This window comes from Rhinolophus sinicus, chromosome 5 (genome assembly GCF_057876585.1).
Source record: "Rhinolophus sinicus isolate RSI-liver-muscle chromosome 5, RSI-T2T, whole genome shotgun sequence".
NCBI classification, from domain to species: Eukaryota; Metazoa; Chordata; class Mammalia; order Chiroptera; family Rhinolophidae; genus Rhinolophus; species Rhinolophus sinicus.
This window is the reverse complement of record NC_142505.1, coordinates 34012582-34038502: the sequence shown is the minus strand read 5'-3', so window position 1 is coordinate 34038502 and position 25921 is coordinate 34012582. Positions and strand designations below refer to the sequence as shown.

Genomic DNA, 25921 nt, shown 5'->3' with positions numbered 1-25921 from the left:
TCTGAGTGTAAAACTAATGACTCATTTTAAAATAGATAATGTCTATGTAAAAATGTAAAACTTCTATATTTAAAACATCCCATTAAAATTAAAAAGCAAATAAACAGAAAACCATTTATCAAAATATATCAAAGGATTTTTAATTTTTAGGTATCTTTTTCTAACTTGTTCCCACTATGTTCAGAGAACATACTCTGTGATTTCAAGCCTTTGTATTGTGTCGAGATTTACTTTCTGGCCCAGCAAATGGTCAATTTTGGAAAGAGTTTTGTTTGTGCTAGAAAAGAATGCACACTCTGCAGTTCTCTTGTGCAATGTTCTATATGTATAAATTAGGTCAAGTGTGTTGATCATACCCTTACTGATGTTTGTCTCTTGTCCCATCAGTTGTTAAGAAAGGTGGGTTAAAATCCCCAGCTACAATTGTGGCTTCATCTAGTTCTCCTTATAGTTCTGCCACTTTTTGCATACAGATAAGGATGAGAGAAAGAGAGAAATTTCTTTTAAGACTATTTTTTTAGATATTTACAAATCTAGATTTTTTTTTTCTTTTTTTTGCCTTTGTTTGAGTTCCCCCAAAGGTGTAGCCTGCAACATGGACTTCGAGCAGATAATTGGAGGTGATCCCAGGAAGCAGAGTGAAGAAGTGGAGAGGGAGACCCAGGGAAGGAACAAAAGCCAATAAAAAAGGTGTGTTATTGAGTTGGTTTCTGTAGTTAAGCAGCGTGGGCTATCTCCATTGGGCTCTCACGAAGGAACCAGACAGAATGTGTTTCAGAACTGCCTGTCCATCTAAGGGATGAGAAGCTGGAGAATTTATCCACCCACTCCAGTCCCTCTACTGCTTGAGGCTTGTGCCAGGAGCGTTAACTTCCCCACACACACTTCGAGGTTTCACCTTTCTAAGGAGCAGTTTTCTAAGGCTCCAGAGAGAGAAGCATAGTGTAGTGAGACGGTGGCAGCGCACAGGGAGCGGTATGTTATAGCAAAGATGAAATCAGGAGGCAAAGAAAATGTGGTACAGGACACAAAGAATGTCCGCTATAGTTAAATATCCTGAAATTTCATATTGTATCATTATGAAGTGTTTCTTTTCACTTTTAGTGATGTTCGTTCATTGCTTCTGCTTCAAGTATACTTTTTCTAATATTAATATACCTATACAATATTTCTATTGTGTTTACATGGTACAAATTTTTATTTCACCTTTACTTTCAACTTTGCTGTATCTTTATAAATACCAAATAATTGAGTTTAATTATTTTTACTCAGTTGGACAATTTTTATCTTTTAATTGGGCCATTTAGTGCATTTACACTGAATGGTCTATTTGGATTTAAACCTATCATCCTATTAAGTGTCATTTGTCCTTAATAAGCTGTGTTCCTTCTTCTCTCCTTTCTTGCCTTCTTTGGAACTGATAACTTCTTATCATTTCATTTTTCTCCTTTTATTAGCTTGGAAGATATATACTCTATTAATATACTAATTATTATCCCATTAATGTATTAATATGTTAATACTCTATGTATATTTATTACTCTATATTAATACTCTCTATATTAATGTATTAGTAATACTTGAGTAATATATTAATATATACTTTTAATGGTTCTCTCAAGATTAAAACATGGATTTGTAACTGAACAAATGTAATGTTAGTTTTACCAATTCCCAGGCAACACAAGGACTACAGAAATACTTCAATTCCATTTACTCTCAACCTGACTTAAATACATTCATAAGCTTATATATATGTTAAACTGAAAAGGCTGTTATTGTTTTATATACAGTCAATATTCATTTAGATTTACCCACATATTTACTTATTTACTGTTGCCTTTCATTTCATCCTTAAGCTCTTAAACTTCCACCTGCGATCACTTTCCTTCCACCTCAAGAACAGTCTTTAGTATTTCCTTGGTGCAGGTCTATTAATGACAAATTCTCTCAATTTTTGTTGATATAAAAATATTTTTATTTCACCTTACGCTGGGTATAGATTTCCAGTTTGGCAGGGGAAAACAATATCATTTCTTTGTTTGTAGATATTCTACTGTCTTCTGACTTTCACTGTTTTAGCTGAGAAGTCAGCTGTTAGGAACTGTTTATAGATAATCTGTCTTTTTTTTATTGGTAGATAATCTGGTGCTTTTTTTTTTGGTTGCTTTTCAGATTTCCTCTTTGTCTTTAGTTTTCAACCCAGGTAAATATTTCTTTTTATTTATCTCGCTTGAGATTCTTGGACTTCTTAAATACATGGCCTTCCTCACTTTTGGCAAAATCTTAGGCAATTTATCTTGAAATATTCTGCCCATTATCACCCTTTTTTCTCCTTCAAGTTTTCCACTGTTATTAGACCTTATCACTGTATCCTCTTTCTTCTTGTCTATATTTGCTATCATTTTGTCTATGCTTCATTCTATATTTTATTCTGTACTATCTTCTAGTTTACTAATCACATCAATATTTAAGGCCTTGATTTCAATTATTCTATTTTTCAGTATTTTAATTTCCACTCACTTGGGGATTTTTTTAGTGTGTAATTCTTTCTTGAAGTGCTCAATCTTATCTTTTATGTCTTTGAACACATCAACACAGCTATTGTAAAGTCAGCATAACAGTGCAAATATCTATATTTACCTTGGGTCTGGTTTCTATCTTCTATTGCATGTATGTTTTTGTTTGTTTGGTGTTTTTTTTTTTAGATTTTATTGGAGAGGGGGAACAGGACTTTATTGGGGAACAGTGTGTATTTCCAGGACTTTTTTTTCCAAGTCAGGTTGTTGTCCCTTCAATCTTAGTTATGGAGGGTGCCATTCAGCTTCAAGTTGTTGTCCTTTCAGTCTTAGTTGTGGAGGGTGCAGCTCAGCTCCAGGTCCAGTTGCTGTTGCTAGTTGCTGGGGACACAGCCCACCATCCCTTGAGGGAGTCGAACCGTCAACCTTATGGTTGAGAGGACACGATCCAACCAACTGAGCCATGTGGGAGCTCAGCGGCAGCTCAGCACAAGGTACCATTTTCATTCTTAGTTGCAGGGGGCAGAGCCCACCATCCCTTGCGGTAGTCAAACCGGCAACCTTGTGGTTGAGAGGATGCGCTCCAACCAACTGAGCCATCCGGGAGCTCAGCCACAGCTCAGCTCAAGGTACCGTTTTCAATCTTAGTTGCAGGGGGCGGAGCCCACCATCCCTTGCGGGAGTCAAGGAATCAAACTGGCAACCTTGTGATTGAGAGCCCACTGGCCCATGTGGGAATCGAACCGGCAGCCTTTGGAGTTAGGAGCACAGAGCTCCAACCACCTGAGCCACCAGGCCGGCCCTCTGCATGTATGGTTTTGCTGTTTTGTCTTTTTGTTGTTGTTGTTATCTTGACTCCTTGTGTGTCTGAGGTCACTTTCTCAGGGGTTATCAAGCATTATATTTGAAAAAATTCTTCGAAGAAAGAATTTAAGACCCAGAATGGTGTGTTTTTTTCCTTTGGAGAAAAGGTAGGTTTGCTTTATCCAGGTTCCTTGAAGCGCTAGCACTTTGGAGATGTGCAGCTATACGTGCATTGTAGCATTGCTTACAGTGGCCAAGATGTGGAGACAGCCTGGGTGTCCATCGATGACTAGAGAAGATGGTACATATATACAATGGAATATTGCTCGGGAATAATATACAGGGGAAGCGAATGGGTTCTTTCCATCTGTGGTATCATGGATGGACCTGGAGGGTACTGTGCTGAGTGGAGTGTAAGACAGAGAAAGACAGAAGCAATGTGATTTCGCTTATATGTGGACTCTAAAGAACAAAACAAACAAACAAAACAGAAACAAACTCATAGATAGAACATTTTGATAGATACCAGATGGGAGGGTTGGAGATGGGTGAAAAAGGCGAAGGGATTAAGCACAAATGACTACTAAGTAGTCATGGGGATGTAGGGTATAGCATAAGGAATATAGTCAACAATATTGTGTAATAACTATGTATGGTGTCAGATAGGTAATATGTTTATCGGGGTGATAGATGGGAGTGGGGTTGGGATAGGGTGAAAAGAGTGAAGGCATTAAGAAGTACAAATTGGTAGTTATAAAATAGTCATGGGGATGTAAACTAAAGCATAGGGAATACAGTCAATATGGTAATAACTACATATAGTGCCAGGTGAGTACTAGACTAGTTAGGGAATCACTTCTTAAATTATATAAATGTCTAACCACTATACTGTATACCTGAAATTAATATAAAATAATAAATGTCAACTATAATTGAAAAATTAAAAAAGGGGTGGAAAAGTGAAGAGGAATTAGAGGTTCAAATTTCCAGGTTTAAAACAAATAAGTCATGCGGATGTAATATACAGCATAGGGAACATAGTTAATAATACTGTGATAACATGATACGGTGTCAGATGGTTGCTGGACTTAACTATGTGATCACATCTTTCTGTATATAAATGTTGAAAAACTATGGTGTATACCTAAAACTAATACAATATTGTATGTTAGCTATATTTTAATAAAAATCTTTTTATAGAAAAGAAATTAACCTTGACACAAAAATGCTTCCCTCAACAAATATTTAAGAAACATATTTAATAAAAAATATCAAAAATATCAAAAAGAGGACTGAATCAACGGTTTTACCTCTTTGTGTTTCATATCCAACTGACTCCTAAGGGTCTTAAGTTCCCGTTCACGGATGTCCAAGCAAGTTTGTAGAGCATGTGTCTGCCCTTCCCATTCAGATTTTTTATGAGCCACCATTATGTCAATCTGTTTCATGAGCTCCTGTAGTTCTGCTTCACAGGATGTCAAAAACCCCCTATAAATAAGAACAGACCCCTAAGAACACAGAACGTATGTCAAAGTGGCTTTTCATCTTTCAGATGTACAAGTATAGCAGACATACACCTACCTGAGGAGGACCAATGTCAATAAATAATCAGAAGCAAAGAAAAGGATTTCTGAGCTTTGCCTTTTAATGTTCATATTAAGGTGGTTACATATTCCACGTAATATTTTGTCTTTCTCTAACAGCCAACCTAAAGCCTAAGTCATTGGTCAAATGCAACATCGATGTTTTAAGGCTGGCTTGTGAGTGAGACTTCCACAATCAACTAGCGCTTTTGTAATATTTTAGGGAAGCTTTCAGGAAGAATCCAGGCTAGCTCATGTCACATTCTCAGCCAGCCAAAATACAAAGCCTTGGAAGCCAGTAGGCTATTGGGAAAATAATAATACAATTTTAAGAGTTGTTTCAACAAATTCATCCTCGAGCCAGACTGATTTCAAATATTTTTCCCATATTATTAGTATCAGAAATTTAATACAGAAATTTACCTACCTGATTATTGTAAACTTATTGCTATCCTTCAAAATTTCAAGAGATGCCAGACAGAGTTGGGAACAGAAGGGGACACAGATGTATTAGATGCCAAGAGGTTCCCAGGAATGGTCACAGAGAGGTCTAACTACTTAGGCTTCAGTACTTTTTTAAAAAAGCATTTGTTCTTAGTGTCACAAAACTTCTGTACTTCTACTTTTGCTTTTTAAGAGCAGAACGTTTAGAGAGGGATGAAGGCAAGCATCCAGCTTCGCACTGCTGATAAGAGGCAAACCTCACAGAGAGAGGCTGTCTACAAACAACGTGAATCAGCTTAGCTTTGGCGCAACACTTTTTTCTGTACCAAAAGCACAAAACAGTCAGAGGCATAACTCTAATATGCTTTATAAAGTCAGTGAGAAGCTTAAGGTCAAAAGCAATCTTACCCATCATGTCCCCGATTTTGTATTCCTTCAAACAAAGCCTCCATCGCCAAATCCCCTTTCTTTTGGCAACTGGGAAAGGAAAAAAAATCAGTCAAGATAAAATTCATTTTTTTTAAGTTCTAACATTCCAACTGACAAACTTAAAAATGTGAATGAAAGCACGCAAATAACAATGAGAAAATTCAGCACTTCTTAGGCTGACTGTAGAAACAGTCAAGGATCACTTCAAGAAATACTAGGACCAAATAAATACATTTCAGACCAAAATAACTTAAAATGATCTGAACTGCTGACTGCTGTTGACACTCTCCCCGCAGGACTGAAATCAAACACTTCACTGTTACGTCCCTACTTCCTAATATTAAGGGTGGGCCAGGGATGGATGTGGGGTGCTAGAAGCACAGAGACACTGACACATACCCCCTTACAAAATGAGGGGAAGAAATTAGAGGTCACACGTGTTGGAGGAAAAGTATAGCTTTTTTTGTTGTTGTTTTTTAAAAAAGATATTATAAACAGGTTAAAGGCCCTGACCTTGAACTGCTTGGTCCATCACTGGAGAGCCTACTTATTCTCCCGTTGACAAGACCATGAAGCTTCCTAGATAAAACACACTCCCTTCCCTGAAAGGCAGCCATGTGGGTCCTCCCTCTTCTACACTTCGTGGTTCCTAATCCTTAACAGACTCTTTCATAGGACGTACACTACAGTGGAATGTGTCTCTTACACATCCGTTCTCCTTACTATCCATCCCTCAAAGGCATAAAACTAATTTTATTCATCCCTACAGCTTCAGAGCTTAGTGTAGCACTTCAACACAGCATGTGCTGGATGCTTTTGGCTGAACTTAAATCAATTCCCCTCCCTTTTCTCTATATCTCTATGCAAACTGGTCATAGCTGGAGAACTACAGAGAAGAGAAAGAAGGGAAGGGAGACAGAAGAGACTGCCATGAAAGGGAAAGACACACCACAAAGAAAAGTGAGGAGAGAGAAATACATCACCCCTAAATTTGGAAGTACCAATGAGTAGTAATACCTACAGTAGGTTTCTCACCTCTTATCACAAATGTTCAAAACATTAATCAGTGTCAAACCACTTCTCACTCATGAGAAACTGCTTCTTTCCTTAAACCTTCAAAGGCTCAATCCTGAATTAGTCTTTTAGGTAATTCCGAAATATTGTGGTGTGGAGCTTCTGCCCCTTTGTCCTAATGCCTCATCTAAAAATTATACTGCTGTAAGAAGGGGATTCTTTCATTCAACAAAGAATTCAGTGTGTACTAACCACTAGATACATAGTGATGTAAGCCATGGCCATTTTCAAAGAATTAATGTCCAGTATGGGAAAGAAAAAATAACCACAAATGTTCTCCCAGAGTGAAAAAATGTAGTACCAGAGGCATTCTCCTGGAAACAGAGGAGAATGAGAAAACTGGAAAATACAACCAACTGTGTGTTATTTGCATCTATTTCTAAAGTTACTAACAGGGTATCAAACTATTTACGCACAAATATGGAAGAGAGGTTTTTTTCCAGTTGACTTACCCTTCCTTAGACAAAATAACCCCCCCCCAAAAAAAAAAAAAAAAAAGATTTTCATGTTCTACTCCACTTTCTTTCAAACCACGATATGGTCCATTGGAACACAACCCAGATTCCATGCTTTGGCCCACTCTCGGGAGCTGAGAGGTAGTACAGAGTTCACAGTACCCCGTGGACGGAGACCCACCACATAGTCCTGCTCTGTAGCTAACTAGCTTTGTGTCCTTGCACTTCAGTATTTGCATCTGTAAAATGAGGGGGCTGAACTATAATCTCCAAGGTTTCTTCCCGATTTTTCATGGGGTTCTGATAGCCAATTAAATGTCCACTGTAACCAGTATGCTCCTGATCGCTACACAGAATATTCATTAAATATGTCGGAAAGTACTGTTCCTAAGGACAGTGATACTACAGTCATTCAAAATGATCATTAGTAAAATTATACTTCTTGAGGTCATGTTATTCTTAACATTAATATATTCAGTAATATATATTAGTAACACACATTTAGTAATATATAATACATTGATATATTTTCTGGATGACATTATTTAATAATTAGCAATATTTACAACAGAAGCTAAAAGTCATTGAATGCTCAACTGTTCTGCCTTATATATACTAATTCATTCTTCACAGCACTCATAAAAGATTAGACACTATTACTTTGAGGAAACTGAGGCTTAGAGGGCCAATGTGCAATCTTTATATATTTTACAGTAGTCCAGATCTTAAAATACCTTCATATCTTCTTTTGGTTTCATACTGTTTTCTTCGTGATAAACAAAATCAAATCAACTCAAAAAGTCGGACACAGGAAAAAAATACAAACTGAAGTACGGCATCACCATCGTGGCCACCGGTGGCAGCAGCACAATAGTGAAAATATTCCATACAGGGGAAGATTGCCATTTCAGAAATCAAAATAATGGTCTGAGACAAAGAGATCTGTTTTAAAAAGGCGGGGGGGGGGGGGGAGAATGTGGGGAGGATACCCGCAGCATTCCCTGCGTAAAATAATCTTACTAACGGTGTAACGTGTTTCTTTAACAATACCTTCCCCACGTGCTTGAGTAGCTGCCAAACACCATCAGTTCTCATTCTTTGGGATCAGGTGCCCATAAATAGCAAGGACACAGATTTCCTGTGAACTTTTCTCATCTGAGTTTCTCATAGTTACATCACTAAGTCCTTTCCTCACCAACCTGACCCTCAGTCAACTCTATGCACTATGTCACTTTGCTCTTCTTTGCCTGTTCATGTGATAATTATGTGAAGTTAGATAGTCTTTGTTCATAATATTAAATACAAATTTTAGTAACTACTATTTGATAATCTGCTACTCCTGGCCATTAACATAAAATGCTAATGTGGTTAAATGGAAACTGTGCAGCTCTACAATTGCTACAGGACAATCTTAGTCATTTCTGCAGTCAGAATAAGATACCAACAAACAAAAGTTATTAATTATAACTTTCCTTTGAATGAAACTGTTTTAAGTGAAACCTGGAACAGGATGGTTAAAGTCTTCACCAAGTCTGGGAAGTAGGGAAAGCACACTTTAAATCAGGGAAAAAAGAATCCAAATAGGATATCTGATAATGGGCAAATCCCTAAAATTTATTAACATAATGAAATTTAAGAGCTACGAGAACCTTAAGACCTCCAATTTTAACTTCTTCGTTTTATAGATCAGGAAAAATATCTAGAGTATATGCCCAAGGTCAAATCACTCATAAAATGGGAAAAAGGAAAAGAAAAACTCTGGACAGAATTACTAATGAACGTACTAATAAAAGGGATATGCATACCCATCAAGTCTCATTTAAAGGAGGATATTATCAATGCTCCCTGTCCCTTACCTGCCTTGGTGTGTAAGAGACTGTTAACAGTAAGGCCTGCCGCTTCACGGTTAAGATAGGGTTAACAGCCCTGGCGGCCCTGGGCTCAAGGACTGTTACTCTAAAGTCAGAGTAAGATTAACAGCCTAACAGCCTTGAGCTTAAAACATCCTAATGGCCTAATTGTTAGTTCCAAGATGTGGGCATAGAGACCAGGTGTTTTATCTCCTGATATAGAAGCTTTTTGAAGCGTATCTATTGTAAACTCTTTGAAGCATAGCAATGTGCACTCCCTAAGACTTTAGAAATCACAGAATGTCTTAGTTATGTGAGAATTGAAGCCTATACTGAACTCCCTAAGACTTTAGTCATTACTAAGCTCCTAGAATTGCTATAAAAACCCTTAGCTTTGTAGGCTAGGGGTCCTTTGTTAAAACCCGCTGCGTCGGGCAGAGACGGGGGACCCCAGCTAGCTGGAAATAAACCTCGCTGTGTGACTTGCATTGTCGTGTGTGTCTGTCTTTCTGAGGGGCGAAAGATTCCCGGACTTAACAGGTGTTACTATGATTACAAAGGTCTGTGGCTGTGTCTGATATACTATGGCTGCTCCAATAAACAATCAATATAATTTACCATTGTCCAGAAAGGTTCCTAGTTAAACTGAAGGAGGGAAAAAAAAAATCAGCACATAAAGTATCAAAGAAATTTTCCAAAATAAAAATGAAATTTTAAAATACTGTCTAAACTATAACTCAAAATCCGGAAAGAATAAAAGAATAAGGGGGGCCGGCCCGGTGGCTCAGGCGGTCGGAGCTCCGTGCTCCTAACTCCGAAGGCTGCTGGTTCGATTCCCACATGGGCCAGTGGGCTCTCAACCACAAGGTTGCCGGATCAACTCCTCGAGTCGCGCAAGGGATGGTGGGCTCTGCCCCCTGCAACTAAGATTGAACACAGCACCTTGAGCTGAGCTGCCTCCTGGATGGTTCAGTTGGCTGGAGCATGGGCTCTCAACCACAAGGTTGCCAGTTTGATTCCTCGAGTCCCACAAGGGATGGTGGGCAGCGCCCCCTGCAACTAAGATTGAACATGGCACCTTGAGCTGAGCTGCTGCTGAGCTCCCGGCTGGCTCAGTTGGTTGGAGTGTGTCCTCTCAACCACAAGGCTGCGGGTTTGACTCCCGCAAGGGATGGTGGGCTGTGCCCCCTGCAACTAGCAATGGCAACTGGACCTGGAGCTGAACTGCGCCCTCCACAACTAAGATTGAAAGGGCAACAACCTGACTTGGAAAAAAGTCCTGGAAGTACACACTGTTCCCCAATAAAGTCCTGTTCCCCTTCCCCAATAAAATCTTAAAAAAAGAAAAAAAGAGTAAGGGGAAAGACTGAGAAATCTGAGTAGATAAAAGTATACTTTTACATGGGGAAAATGCTGTAATCAAAGTTAAAAGACAAATGACAACAATATTTCAAAATTTTATCACAAAGGGTGAATTATCCAAACTACATAGAGAACCTAAATATTGAGGGGGGGAAAAGAAATCTATAGAAAAATGGGCAGAGGACATGAACAAGTAGCTCACAGAAAAAGAAATGCAAATGACCTAAAACATATGAAAATATGCTCAACCTTACTTACCATCACCAAATTTAAACTACACTGAATTACCTTTTCTTCTCCATTAATCAAAAATTAAAAGTTTGGGCCGGCCCGGTAGCTCAGGCGGTTGGAGCTCTGTGCTCCTAACTCCGAAGGCTGCCAGTTTGATTCCCACATGGACCAGTGGGCTCTCAACCACAAAGTTGCCAGTTCCATTCCTCGACTCCTGCAAGGGACGGTGGGCTGCGCCCCCTGCAACTAACAACAGCAACTGGACCTGGAGCTGAGCTGCACCCTCCACAACTAAGACTGAAAGGACAACTTGACTTGGAAAAAAGTCCTGGAAGTACACACTGTTCCCCAATAAAAAGTCCTGTTCCCCTTACCCAAATAAAAAATCTTTTAAAAAAAAATTAAAAGTTTGACAATATATTCTGATGACAAGGCATGGAAAGATGCGCACTCACATACATTACAGGTAGAAATGCAAAATGATACAACTACTATAAAAGGGATTTTGGTTAATACCTAGCAACTGATATGCCAGAGGTACCAAAATAATGTACACACATGACTTGTATTCATCTTTCGTTATAGGTATATATTGGGTATTACTATTTTAATAGTTTTTTCCTTTCTTAAAATGTGTACACATTTTTTGACATCTTCTGTATATGCATTTATTACCCTTTGATCCAAAAATGCCAGTTCTAGAAAACTATCCCAAACACACATTGGCAAAAATACAAAATCACATATGCACAAGGATATACACTGCAGCACTATTTGCAATAGTAGGAAAAAACACAAATGCCTATCAACAGGGGACTAGTTGAATAGTCATCCACTGATGGAATACTATGAAGCTGCAAAAAGGGATAACACTCTCTATATACTTCTGTAGAGGGACCTACAAGGCGTAGGAGATATGACAATTAAGTTCGTGAACTTGCCATAGTGCGCTGACATTGGCAGCACTGTACAAACAGCTCAGTTAAGGTTTCATAACCTTGGTATATCAGTGTCTCACAGCTGTGCTCGTGTTGACATGTGGCAGTGTCTTGCTGAATGGCGTGCATGTTGCACATTTTTGTGTGCCGTCATGAGAATGTCTGAGCTTGAATTAGAGCAACCAACAAATATTAAATTTCTTGTTAAACTTGGCAAGAGTGGAAGTGAAATCAGGGACGTGTTAGTCCAAGTTTATGGGCTAGTGCCATGAAGAAAACAGCAGTGTACAAATGGATTAAACGTTTTTCTGAGGGGAGAGAATGTGTCACTGATGAAGAGAGGTCAGGGAGGCCAGTAACAAGCAGAACTAACAAACATTTGCAAAAATTCGCTGAATTGTGAATCAAAATCTTCGGCTGAGTGTGCAAAGCACAGCAGACCAAGTAAACATCAATAGAGAAAAAGGAAAATCTTGGCATTAGAAAGGTGTGTGCAAAAATGGCCCCAAAGGAGCTCACTGATGAACAAAAGCAAAGGAGAGTCAAAGCTTGCCAAGACCTTTTGGAGAGGCAAGATGATGTTTTGGGCCGTGTTATCACTGGTCAAGAAACATGGGTGTACCAATATGACCACGAAACAAAGCATCAAAGTGCACAATGGAAGTCAAGCCAATTCTCCACGAACAAAAAAGTTCCATCAGTCCAAATCAAGAGGCAAAACAATGTTGCTAACGTTTTTTGATATCAAAGGGATTATTCATTACGAATTTGTACCAACTGGACAGTTAACCAAGTTTACTCTTTGGAAGTGCTGAAAAAGCTGCATGAAAAGGACGAAAATGTCCCAAACTTTTCGCCAACAATACGTGGTTATTGTATCACAATGCACCAGCTCACACTGCAATGTCTGTGAGGGAGTTTTTAGCCAGTAAACAACTAACTGTATTGGAACACCCTCCCTACTTACCTGAACTGGCCCCCAATGACTTCTTTCTTTACCCAAAGATAAAGGAAATATTGAAAGAAACACATTTTGATGACATTCAGGACATCAAGTGTAATACAATGACACCTCTGATGGTCATTCCAGAAAAAGAATTCCAAAATTGCTTTGAAGGGTGGACTAGGTGCTGGAATCGGTACATAGCTTCCCAAGGGAGTTCTTTAAAGGTGACCATAGTGATATTCAGCAATGAGGTATGTAGCACTTTTTCTATGTGAGTTCACATCCTTAATTGTCAAACCTCGTATATTATTAGGTGAAAAAAGCAAGATACAAAACAGTATATGCAAATACTACATTTTATCTAAGAAAGGGAAAAATATGTATGTGTATATATGTATGTATATGTCTGTATATGTATATATGTATATGTGACATATATACATGAATACATACATATATATGGTACATTTATTTTCATAGAAGGATAAACCCAAAACTAGTAAATATGATACCTGTAAGAAAGGGAATAGGGTGGAGAAAACAGGGATGAAAACTCAACTTGTCTGGATGTACTTTGTTTTACAGGTACTTGTTTTATAGAAACTATGCTAATATTTTTTTATATAATGAAACAAATCCAGGGGCAGCCGGATGGCTCAGTTGGTTAGAGAGCGAGCTCTGAACAACAGGGCTGCAGGTTCGATTCCCACATGGGCCAGTGAGCTGTGTGCCCTCCACAACTAGACTGAAGACAATGAGCTGCCACTCAGCTTCTGGAGGGGTGGCCGATGGCTCAGTTGGTTAAAGCACAACAACAAGGTTGCCGGTTCAATTCCCGCATGGGATGGTGGGCTGTGCCCCTTATAACTAAACGTTGGATACAAATATAAAATCAAAGGTTGAAAATGGCGACTGGACTTGGAGCTCAGCTGCACCTTCCACAACTAGATTAAAGGACGACTTGGAGCAGATGGGCCCTGGAGAAATACACTAGTCCCCAATATTCCCCAAAAAAATCCAAATGAGAAAAAAAAGCAGTATTATAAAATTGAAAATAAAATGAAATAAATCAAGTATCAATTAGATGTTAAGCCATATTTAGGCCAGGAGCAGAAACCTCATCTTAAAAGCCATCTTGTCATGATTCTGTCTTGCTTTATCTCCTAGGCGCCTGGGCGGGCCTGGGCTGTCCCCAGCTGTCCCAATGCAACCTCGGGCCAGGATGTGAGCTGGAATGCCTGGCTATGCCCTGAAACCCTTTGTCAACAAAAACCGTCTGAAGCATTGAAGGGGGAACAGCCTCGTTCACCCCCTCCTATAAAACTCCATACTCCTCTTTGCTCAGGGAGGTTACGGTCTTTTCTAGCCTGACCTTCCTCAGCTCAAACACACCAAATAAATTCTAATAGACCAATCTTGGTCTCGCGCAACTTATTCCTCCAGCCGTGCCTAACACTAGATATCAAGTTGGCAGCCTAACCATAAAGCAAATTGTTTCATATGCCTTTAAAATGCAATAATTTTACTGTATATATCCTAAAGGGGGTACATACTAAGGATAAAAAAGAACTACAAAGAAATCCTAAACACTCTTCAGGAATCATATTGTTACTAATAAACTGATATTGTTAATTTCAAACAGTTATATATAACAGGATAAGAAAAAAGTAATTATGTTAATGACATTAGGAATCAATATTTTCAGCAAAAAAGATATAAATATAAAATCAAATATGCAAAAAAACCCTATACAATCAAATTAAATTGGAAATAGTGTAAATTCTGTATATTTCTCTCTTAAAAAATGTATTTCCTAACTCTGATCACTGTAAATCCTACAACTAATGACCAACCTAGCAGCAAGAGCACAGTTCCCAGACAGTGGTCTCTAAATACCATCTCCAACTCAAAGGAACCAGGGTTCTTGGCCAGAAATGTATAAATGAGGCAGGAACATGCTTAACCAGCAAACGAATAAATTATCAAAGACTACTTGTCATATCAAAGTGGATAGGAGTCAACTTAAAGGGGCTGCTGCCACTGGCCAAAGACAGGACAAGTTGAGTATTAAAAAAAAAAAGACTGCAATAGGTTGAAACAATTTAAATATATTCAAGCTTATAAGTTCATGATGATTTTTTTTAAAAAGGCAAAAACCTTTTTGGTTTTTTAAAAAGGCAAAAACATCACGGTTACCTTTGGAGGTTGTTAGGCCACCAACTCATTACTGCAGTCTGAAAATAGAGGGAAAGAATTAAGCATTTTTCTTGCCCTCCAGTATTTCAAATAGCTGATGATAGTCAAGTAGCTGGTGGGAGAAAGTTCTTCCTGAAAGATTTCCAGCTAATAAATACTAAAGGAATGACAAAATTAGAAAATCACCATATTGCAACCCCTAAAGCAACAATAGATATAGGCAATCTAAATCCATGAAAAGATTTCACCATTAAGTGCAACGCTTATGGGGAAATTCATGATGGATGGATCAGTACACTGCTCAATCTTAGTATCACAAAAAGAGGAACAATTCATACATTGTGTGCCTCTCTGATAATCAATGCAACCGGAAGTGTACTGCACCATCTGGGAAATATTCTTGCCCACCTCCACAAAAAAAAATTTCAACGTTGAATCTGATCACGCTTCTAGATCAGTGCTATTCAACAGAATTTTCTGCAGTTATGGAAATGTTTTATATCTACACCAAATGGTAGCTACGAGATACCTGTGACTATTTGGCATTTGAAACATGGCTAATGCGTCTAAAGAACTGAATTTTCAGTTTTCTTTCATTTTAATTCATTTCAATAGCCACAGCTGGCTGGTGGCTGCTATAATGGATAGTGCAATTCTAGATCTAACTACTGGTTTAAAGGAAATAGATATACATGTTAAATGATACCATGGGGATACAATCAGCTAAATGTAGAATGCTGAGGGAGGGAAAGGAAGGCAAGGGAACTACTATATTTAAAAAGATTTAAAAGGTGTATTAACCAAATGCAATACATGAATCTGAACAGGACTATGATCCAAGAAGCTAATTGTAAAAAGACATTAAGGGACAGCGGGGAAGTCTGAACCCAGACTGAATACTGACATTATGGAATATTTATTAATTTTCATAGGTGGATAGCAGTACTGTGGTTTTGTAGAGGTGAAAAAAACAAACTTACCTCTTAGAGAAAAAAAAACCCAACTAAACATAAAAATCAAAAATTCAGTTTCTCAAACCTATGTAAATGTTGGCTTCAACTTTCAAACCAAGCTGACTTTTTTTTTTTAAAGTAGGAAGCTCTGATAGAGTGGACTGCTGATGCAGTCAACATGTGCCACCTCTACTGCATAAATGAGAACAGGAAGGAGGACCAAGCAAAGGTCTTCTACCTTTTAATGGGAGGTAAATGGTATATGGATACAATTAACATACACAATTATTACAAATAATTTTTAAAAGTTGAATCTACATACATTTTAAAGGACAGTGTAACTGTCTGAATGTTTATAAATCTCTTAACACATTTAACTTTCAGTCTTACTATATTGATCACTGATGATACCGTGAAAGGACAAGCAGCTCAGGATAAAAGTCAATTTAAAGATGATACCGCATTCCACGTAAGAAAATAATACTTAATTTTATCATTAAGTTACAACTATGATGAATCTAAATGGAAACATCTGAAAGTAATGTGTTGGTGATCCTTGTATGATTTCCTCCTAGCTATAAAATAAAAAGCAAGCATGTGGAGAACTGTGTAACTAACTACAGGGTACCTACCCTACAATACTGCTTTATTAAAAGAATAATTTTTGTAAGACTTAAGGTTTAAGTGATCGTATGTAAAGCTCAAGAAAGACTACTTTGTGCAAATAAACGTACTGTAACTATAAATGAAGACTAGTCACTGACAGCAGACTCATCTTCACTCTCCGACGTTGTAAGGGGACATAGGAAAAACCTTATTATGAGCCTATCTATACTGTCTTCAAATATCTTCATGATTAGTGTTCGTAAGGAACTGTCACTTTTTAAACCATGGCTCTATCACTTATTTCCTATCCCTGATTTCTATGGAGCAATCCGTAAGTGAGAGGTGCCCCAACTTCAATCCTTCACGATTTCTTTCACATTTCCATTTCTCCCGTGTCAACGTTGTTTTTAAGCCAACTCACTGTTTAAATTGCTAAACTTCCCACCATAAACGAACCGGCATCACCCGCCGTGGCTGGCTTAAGTCACAACCAAGCTACGGTAGCAAGTTAACCAGAAATGACAGGCTGGGCGGGAGGGCTGTGCCGGCGGCCCCTCCCTAGAAGAGAAAACTGGCCACCCGCCGCCCTCCCGCTGGCCCGGCCGCAGGGAAGGGCTGACCACCTGGCTGGCCCGATGGCACGCCCGGCAAGGCCACATCCGCCTTCGCGGGCCCGCAGGGTGTGGGCGACGAGGCCGAAGGGCGGGGCGCCGGAGCTGGCCTGGGCCGGCGGGGGCGGGCCTGGCGGCTGGCGGACAGCTGCGGAAGCCAGCCCGGAGCCATCGGGCCGCGCGGCGGACGGCACCACGGCCGCCGCAGCCAAGACTGCCTCAGGAATAGCACAGGCCCGCCCCTCGCCCGTCCTCCGTGCGCACATGAGGTTAGGGCGCTAGCGCGCGCGCGCCCCCGAGCCTTCCCGCCGTTACCTCCGCCGGGGGCGCGCGCGCGTCACCGTCAACCTGACGTCCAGCATCTGCCGTCGACACGTTCGTTCCGCCCCCTGCTCCCTCCCTTTTAATGGCAATAAACGTCCTGCCTCACCTCCCCTCCGCGCAAGCAAATGGGCTCACCCATATCCGGGCATCGGAGGAAAAAGTGCCGGTCACGTGGTGCCGAGGGTGGGCTCCGGTGGCCACGGGTGCTGCGCTGGGTCGGGTGCTGGTAAGGGTTTCCCGCGCCCCTAGCCTAGGTTCTGGAGGGCGAGAACGCGTTCGTTCCTCAGCGTCGCATTCCCCCCACTCCCTGCGACCGAGGCCGATGTCTTCATTTCAGCCTCATCACTGCCCTTACCGCTCACTGGATCGCGTGGAAAGAAACTTGGGTGGCGGGCCTGGACCTGGACCTCCCCCGCTGCCACACTTGGTATATCCAGCCTCGAGCCGGAAGTCGGGGCTGTGAGGCGGGCTCACACTCCTGTACGGATGGTGGTGGCCTGCGAGGGTCATTTTTAGCGGGCGGGGGGGGGCGAGAAAAAAGCTGCCTGCTTTGATCATGTAATTGTGTATTTACAAAATTCTGAAGCACAGAGGAATAAAACGTGCCCCTGCCCCAAGGAACGCACGCGCCGCCTGTCTGGAAAGCAAGAAACAGCCAGTGTGACAAGCTCCCAGTCGGGATCATTCACTATTCCCGGGGAACTAGGGGACCTGAATAGCCTCCTATAGGAGGTGACCCGGGAACCAAGTTTTTCAGACCGACAGGGATTATCAGGGACATAAAGGGGAAAGAGCTTTCCAGGCATTGAGGCTATCACACGTGTAAGAAAAGTTTGTTCAGGAAACTGGTAGTGGTTAATGCTGTCAAGTGTAGCCAGTGCTTGTGACAGGGGCCGTGTCCTGGACTTTGCCTCTTTTGATGCTTTCCACTCTTCCAGCCCCTTAAGAGTGAAGACACCACTCGGGAAATGGGGAGTTGACCCTGATGATGTGACGCCCACGTTGAGTTTGGAAGGAAAAGTACACGGGGGAAAGGCTTTTAAGTGCATGGAAAGTCTGATAGGGCTAGAGATGTTTAGAAGAGGAACAGGTGAAAACAGATTGAGGCCAAATTGGGGGGAAATGGATTAAGGGGTCATTGATAGAAAATTTACACCTAACAATTGGAGACGTACCTGAGCAGTCTTGTCACAAGGCTGACCTAACTAGTTTAGTGGGTCATAAGGACAAGAAGGAAGCATTCGAGGGCAGAATGCCTGCTGAAGCTGGAGTGATTTGAGAAAACTACAGAAAAGGTGAAATTTGTGTGCGCCTGGGAAAATCAGGTTTTGATCAGAGAAAAGGGAGGAGGGCATCCCAGAGGTCAGAGCATCCAGGACAAAGGAGTGGCAGCAGAGAAAAAGGAGGGCTTGTGTATGACAGGGTCTCCAAAAATATAACTGGAACTGAGAGAAAGGACCCCTTGTGTGTAAATTTCCTGAAGACAGGATCCTTCAGCTTGTGAGTTATCCACTTAGTAGTACTGGATTAATTCTCGTACTACTAAGAAGTAGTAGTGAAACATTAAGACTTCATCTGGCTCACTGATGGCAGAGTAGCTGGGCATCTTTTGTTTCGGTTTTGCCTGGATCCTTATCATGGGGGGAAAAGCCTATCCTTATTACCCAAGTATTAGTGCTATCTTGGAGTCATATTGTTGGGGACAAGCACAGGCCTATACGAAGGAGTTGGGTTTCACCCCCAAAGACTGTTTTCTTGTATAAGTCTTCACAGTCTCAGAAGTGGGAGTGACTAAAGTGCCTTTGGTGCCACTGAATTCCAGACCATTAGGATGGCTGCTTTGTAGCAGGGAGCACAGTAGAGTGATATCTGTGATGAAGAAGCAGAGTCCACACTTGGAAACAGAGTCTAGAGGTATTTTCCAAGCTGGCTACTGGTGTTCAGAAAAAAAAATGGGGACTCGGCCGTTGTCAAGGAGCTAAGGAAGCATCTTGACCACTTGGGCCAGGCATCAAAGGGGGCACAGCGTTAAGAATCAGAGGAAGGAATCCCAAAGGGAAGAAGAAACAAGCAGCATGGGGTTGTCCCACTATTGTTCACCTGGAGGTGCTCCTTTCAGGGCTCAGCCTGGGTACCCTCTTAAGAAAGGCCATTTCCTTCACAAGCTCAGCTGAGGATTTCTGCAGGTCTGTGGCTGGTCACTTTGTATAACCCAGTTCAGTGTGGATCTCACTATGCTCCTGTGCTTCATTTAGCTCCTGTGCCAAAGAATGCCAAGGTTAGAGCCAAGGCAGGTGGAGACTTTTGTGAAAATGGTGCAGGAGAGAGTAGAGGGGCCAGAGAGGAGACTTGATTATGAATGAGTCAAGGATTCATCAAAGACACCAGGGGAATGTGCAAGTTAGGAGAGAAAAGCTGCGTTCTAGATGTGCTGTGGCCTCGTAAAGGAGGTCCTCAAATATATTATCTTGTCATACTATGACACCGGTTTGTCCGCTGGGCTATGTCTAATGTCTGTCCAGTGTACACTATAGAGCATCTGTCAGCTGGGGTGGGAGGGGAGGAACTGTGATCTTATAAATAAGTTGTCATCTGACCCAGATGAGAAGATGGATCTTCCCCAGGGTGATATTACGCCAAAAGACACATCCAGGCTAAAAAGCCTGGGGAATCCTAGGGCTGATTACATCATCTCCTCAGTCTTGTTGAAGAAATTACCTTTTTGGCTTACAGATTTGACAAGATTAAAGCTGCAGGAGAATGGACAGTGAGGTACAGAGAGACGGAAGGATCCTGGATTTGATTGACGATGCTTGGCGAGAAGATAAGCTGCCTTACGAGGATGTTGCGATACCACTGGTAGGCTGTAATTTGTGCTGAGGATAATGGGTAAAAGATACGATCTGGTGGGGCCTAGTAGAGGTAGGATGTCAATGGACAAACAAACTAGTAGGACAAAGAAATCAAAGCTGTGAAGTCCACTAACTCGAGAAGCATCTAGACTTTTTATTTGAAGAGAAATAGAGTTCAAAGAGCTGTTGTGACCAGCTCAGATAGGAGTCATGCCACGTCTGGAACCCAGGCCTTCTGAGCCATTTTCTGTTGACTACACCAAAGCCAAAAAATCAGATAAGAAGAGTTTAACGCATAAGGTGGGGAGGAACAGGAAGCAGGGTCATATAAGCTATACAGTATGTCTTCTCTACCTATGGTTTGTCAGTCCGTTGGCATTTTTAAAAACGCAACATTCTTGGAACACTCACCTATCCTAAGTTCCCTGGAAAATATTCAGAAGACATTTGGCTTTTCTTCTTTTGCATGTAGACCAACAGGCTCCTGGAATACTCTTTCCTGATCTGTGGCATACAGTCCTGCAAGGAGTTTGTTAAACCTTACGTCATAAATGACTTAAAAGTTTTTCTTGTATAAATGCTTGTTAAATATCTTATTTATGTCATAGAAGCCTAACAGAGGACAAAGATTAGGGCCTAGGGACAGTTTCTCTTTAGAACACGCTGACTGCTCTGAAAACAGTTCTTAATAAAATACAGCTTACAGGTAGACTACGGCTGCTGTTTACAGAGAAAGAAAATTCAGCTCACCCACATTTTTATTTACAAATAAGATGTGATAATAAGTTCAATGAGTAATACACATATCAAATAATAAGGCAGCTTAGTTAAAGTTTAGAAAAATAGTCAAAAGAGAGCGTAATGAGGATTATAGCTGCCACGTATTGAATACCAGTTTTATGCCTTGGACTGAGGTTGAAATTTGACATACATTATCCTTAATCCTTAAAACAACCTTGCAAGGTTGGTGGTGGTATCCCCATTTCACAGGAAGGAAACAGGATCCGAGAGAGGAACTTGCTCAGGGTTGGGTAGCTGATAAGTCAGACTTCATACTTGAGTCTGGGAGGCTCCAGCTCCTGTCCTGTAAACTTTTGTTTCTTTCATTCCACCAGCATTTCTTTGAAGCCTTCTGTGTGCCATAAGACTATGTGAACATAAGATACAGTTTCTGCCTCTGGGGATCTAGAGAGAGGTAACACATATAAAGAAATTGTATAATAATAAGGGTTCTAAGTGGGGTCATGAACAGCCCCCGTAGTATAGGAAGTGGCTCATTGCCTGGTGGGCGTCAGGAAAGACCTCCAAGCGAATGTAAAGTTTAAGCTGGTTATAAGGAAAGACCAGAAGTTTAGTGGGGACAGACCAGGGCCCTCCAGCAGCGGGGGCAGATGTACAGAGGCTCAGAGTTCTGAAAGACTAATAGAGAGTGAGGTATTCAATGTGCCTGGAGAATACGTTTGTTGTATAAGGTCGGCAGAACGGTTGGGCGTGGACCAGATTTCGAGAGGAATATTTGTTACCGTGCTTAGACCTCATCCAGGGGATATCCAGGAGTGAGTGGTCTTCAAAATAGAAGTCTGCCACACTCAAATTTAGGTGTTGGAAAATCAGTTTAGCAGCACTGTCAGAGGATGTCTGCCATGGAGTAAGGGGCAAGTGACAGGGCAGAGGGACCAATTAGGAAGCTATTACAGTGGCCCAGGCAAGGGAGGAGGGCCTGAACAATGGCAAGAAAATGGAGGGGAATTGCCAAATTCTGGACACGCTTATGGCAGGATTTGGGGATCATTTGTGTGGCAGGGAATGAGGGAGAGGTAAATTTCCATGCTGACTTCCAGGTTGTAGCGTGGCTCATGCACTTCTTGTGATACTAAGGCATTGGTGTATCAGTTAGCTTTTGGTGCTGCCTAACAAGTCACCCTAAAACATAGTGGCTTAAAAACAGTAGCTACTTATCTCCTGACTTTGTAGCTCAGCTGAGAGGGTCTTCTGGTCTTCATTAGCTTGGCTAATCCCTGCTGGACTTGTTTGTGCAGCAAGCTACCTGGAGGCTCAGTAGTTCAGGACACTTCCTCATGTCTGGCAGTTAAGCAGGCTGTGAGTTGAGGTGATGAGGTGACTAGGCCAGTCTCTCATTATCCAGTAGACTAGCCCAGACTTCACATGGCCATCTCAGGGTTCTAAGAGCAGCATGAGAGGAAACTGCACACTTCATGGAGCTTAGGCCAAGAACTGGCCCACTGGCACTGCCGCTGCTTTTTATTGGCCAAAGCAAGTCACCTGGCCAGTCCCAACCTAAGACTAGGGAAATAGCCTCTGCCTTTTCATCGGAATGGCCGCCAAGAATTGTGGCCATTTTTATAATATACCATAATAGATGGTTGCATGTATGATACTTTGTGTTTGTCTTCCAGGCACATACGCAATTTTATATGTTGACATCATTCATTGCCAAGAGACAATAGTGACCAAATGAAAGACATTATTTTAGAACACATACCACAGATGGGATGAAATTAAGCAAAGTTGCCTGCCTCTGCTTAAGTAATTCATTAAGCAAGGATTTGTTTATATTTTGTCAGCTATAAGTAATTATTGGAACCAAATTTTCTCTAAGTTTCAGCATATTATTGCTTTACAATAAATAAAACTGGGGGTGCCAAAAAAATCTATACAAGTGGATACTTTGGTCCATGTTGCTCAAGCAGTAGTTCACCGTAATCAGAAGTGTCTGGATGCTGATGGTAACCACTTTGAGCACCTCTTGTAATTGCAGAAGTTAGACGTGACTTGTATTCATCTTTTGTTATTAGTATATATTGAGTATTACAATTTTAATAGTCTTCCTTTCTTAAAATGTGTATACTTTTTTTGGCACTCTGTAGTTCTTTTCAATTAGTACAAGTATGTTTGAATTGCAGTCTTAACATTTGTACAAGATATATGTGATTCAAATATACTTGTCATGTTATAAGTAAATAATTTTATATATATTGAAAATAATTCTAAAGGAGAAAAACATTATATTCATGTACTGCAAATGGGAATCCGGTAGGAAATCATGAGTCTAGATATTAGCAGTTCACTAGCCCTAAAAAATAAAAAAAAAGTATAAATACAGATAATTAAAAGGAAATTTATTGGTATTAATGAAGTCTGATACAAAGCAGAGTCTTGGTAGTAATAAATTTAAATTTCAAATATAAGGAAACTATTTTTAAAGTTCTCAACGACACACACACACACAAACACACATACAAACACAAATGGTAACTATGTGGTGATGAATGTTAATCAAGGGTATTGTGGTGATCATTTCACAGTATATATATGTATCAAATCATCACGTACACCTTAAACTTACACAATGTTATATGTAAAATAAATCTCAATAAAGCTTGGGAAAAATATATATAAAGAAACTATCCCAGATTCTACACTAAGTATGGCTCCTGGCTTACCATTTTAAGAAAATGCTGGCTGGATATGACTGGTCATTTGCCATGTTTTATGTTGCCCGGCTCCACCACTAGGGGGAGGTCATGTTATGTTTTCAGTCTCCCCATTTACCTCCATTATAATATAGGCATGTTGGATGCAGGATAGTCAGAATACATTTCTTGTGTTTAAAGAGTATGCCGGCAAACGTGGTATTCTATTAAGGCAGCCTCCCCCCAAAAATACTTAGTATTGGCTCTTATCAATTTTCCCAGCCACTAATAATAGCAAATATTCCTTGAGCACTGATCTAAATTACTGTATTTAGTCCTCACAAAAGTCCTATGAGGTGATGCCTACTTTTTTCTCTTATTTTCAGAGAGGAAACAAAGGCTCTAAGGGTTTGAATACCTTGCCCAAGTAACCCAGCAAACCATGTAGTTGTGGTTTTAAATCCCAGGGGCTTCCAGAAACTTGTGCCCTTAGTCTTCTGCCACACGGCCTCCTGCACAAGTGCTAGCGCCATAAGCCATCATTCCTTCTGGAGATCCCTAAGCAATACTACTGGTACTTCCTTACATCTTTTTATTCTAGCTCTTTCTTTAAGATATATTTCTATCAATTGTGCTGCCTTATTTGTAGGAACTCATAGGTTTTAACTCGACGTGATCTTGCGTTTTAAGGAGTTTGTTAATGTACAGTACGCCATCGTTCTGAATGTCCACTGTACCTTTTCAGAATGAGCTTCCCGAACCTGAGCAGGACAACGGTGGCACCACAGAATCTGTTAAAGAACAAGAAATGAAGTGGACGGACTTGGCCTTACAGTACCTCCATGAGAACGTTCCCCCCATAGGAAACTGACACCTGGATCCTTTTTCATGGATGGATTTTTTTTTTTAATTCACAGATACAAAATGTTTTCTTTCAGTCTCCTAATTTAAATCTTTGAATGCTAGATCAGCACTCAAAAATGTACATCCACTTAGTTTGTGGCAGCAAAGTGCAATGTGGAAATACTTACCAGAATGAGAAACTGATTGAGATTTCTCAGGAATGCAGACTATTTGGCTCTTTGAACCTAAAGTTTTCCATTTACTAGCTTGTGTTTAAACATGTTTAGTTAAACATTTGCCTTTAACTCTAATTTTGCTTTACTCAGAGTTTAACACTTCCCATCTACTTATATTTGTCCTGTGACAGAAGTGGTTGAAGATATGAAAGAAAAAGGCTAAGAAAGAGAAAGCCGACATAAGGAGAATTACTCACTTCTCATATACCCCGGCTTGGAGAAGCAGTCAGTGGATGTGTATGAAGTCTGTAGGTGTAATGTATTTCGAAGCCCGTTCACTGACTGCTGGGATTCCTTAGATTCCTCATGGTGTTTTCAAACTTTGGACACATTTACAAATTAAAAGGGTATCTGACATGTTCCTCTGCTCTCCCTACCATTTTGGTGCCTCTGGAAAGGATCTTTGGCTCTTAGATGGACCACTAGTTTTATCCAGTAATGGGATTTATTTTCTCAAAGCCCTTTGAGACGTAACTGAAACACCAGGGAGTCAGTATTCGGTTATACATGTACATGAAAACTTGTATTTTGCAAAACCCATTCATGTATATTTATCTCCTGGATTTATTTGCCTCCACTGAGTGGTGTCTGTCTTGTTGTTTTCTATCCAGATTGTAAACTCTGTGGGAAGAGGCTCTGGCTCATACTTCTGTATCCCTCGTTGAAAACATTGAATAATTGAAATCTCTCTTCTCGTCCTTTTTTTTATTGGGTCTTTCTGTGTGCCCATCTTTTAGGGGGAGGAAGTAGATCACAGAAGTGAGTTGATTTTAGAATTTCAATCAGAAACATGGCTGTGGCAACTCTGCCATAACCCAGACGCATCCAGCCTCATATTCCTGTGTAGGTGTCCTGCCTTGAAGCCATTCATCTCAGAATACAGACCCGAGGCACCAGTCCTCAACCAAGGACAACCCAGTAGAAAAGAATTCGGATGTCGAGAAAGCTTTCTACCAAGAGAAAACAAAGCCTTTCAAAAAATTAAAGTATCTATTATGTTCTTCTACATTCTAGTTCAATGAGGGTTTCACCACAACTTTATTTGTGGTATGTAATATCTAAAACACTGACATCTAGGAACTTCGATGTTCATGTGAATCCAGCCTTGCTTGTAGGCTCAGCCTTTCCCAGGAATGTTAGACCAGTAAAATAGGAAAATTGTCTTGATTTCAAGTGAATAAGAGTATGATACCTGTAAGGTAGACAACTGTCAGTTTATGTGCTTGGCTTA

The 25921-nt window shown here is 40.5% G+C and overlaps 2 protein-coding genes across 25 annotated transcripts in view; one reads left to right on the top strand and one right to left on the bottom strand.

The window, feature by feature from the left end:
- Positions 1-17600, bottom strand: part of CEP63 (centrosomal protein 63) — a 39734-nt gene extending 22134 nt beyond the window's left edge. For 3 of the 17 annotated variants that reach the window (XM_019748155.3, XM_074312869.2, XM_074312870.2), the window contains exons 1-3: positions 17461-17600; positions 5759-5827; positions 4634-4811 (exon numbers count right to left, since the gene is read on the bottom strand). In XM_019748155.3, coding sequence (XP_019603714.3) covers positions 4634-4811; positions 5759-5827; positions 17461-17474 — 261 coding nt within the window. In that variant the 5' untranslated portion in view covers positions 17475-17600. The other 14 variants (XM_019748123.3, XM_074312864.2, XM_019748147.3 and 11 more) reach the window with 14 other exon arrangements.
- ANAPC13 (anaphase promoting complex subunit 13) lies at positions 17142-25378 on the top strand. Of its 8 annotated transcripts, none has more exons than XM_074312873.2 (3): positions 17142-17270; positions 20059-20184; positions 24357-25378. In XM_074312873.2, the coding sequence occupies exons 2-3, from the start codon at positions 20086-20088 to the stop codon at positions 24480-24482; spliced, it is 225 nt and encodes a 74-aa protein (XP_074168974.1). In that variant the 5' UTR covers positions 17142-17270; positions 20059-20085; the 3' UTR covers positions 24483-25378. The 8 variants fall into 8 exon arrangements, with proteins under 8 accessions (XP_074168974.1, XP_019603793.1, XP_019603769.1 ...); XM_019748234.3 differs by lacking the exon at positions 17142-17270 and adding an exon at positions 17350-17491; XM_019748210.3 differs by lacking the exon at positions 17142-17270 and adding an exon at positions 17413-17551.
- Positions 25379-25921: the final 543 nt, after the last annotated feature.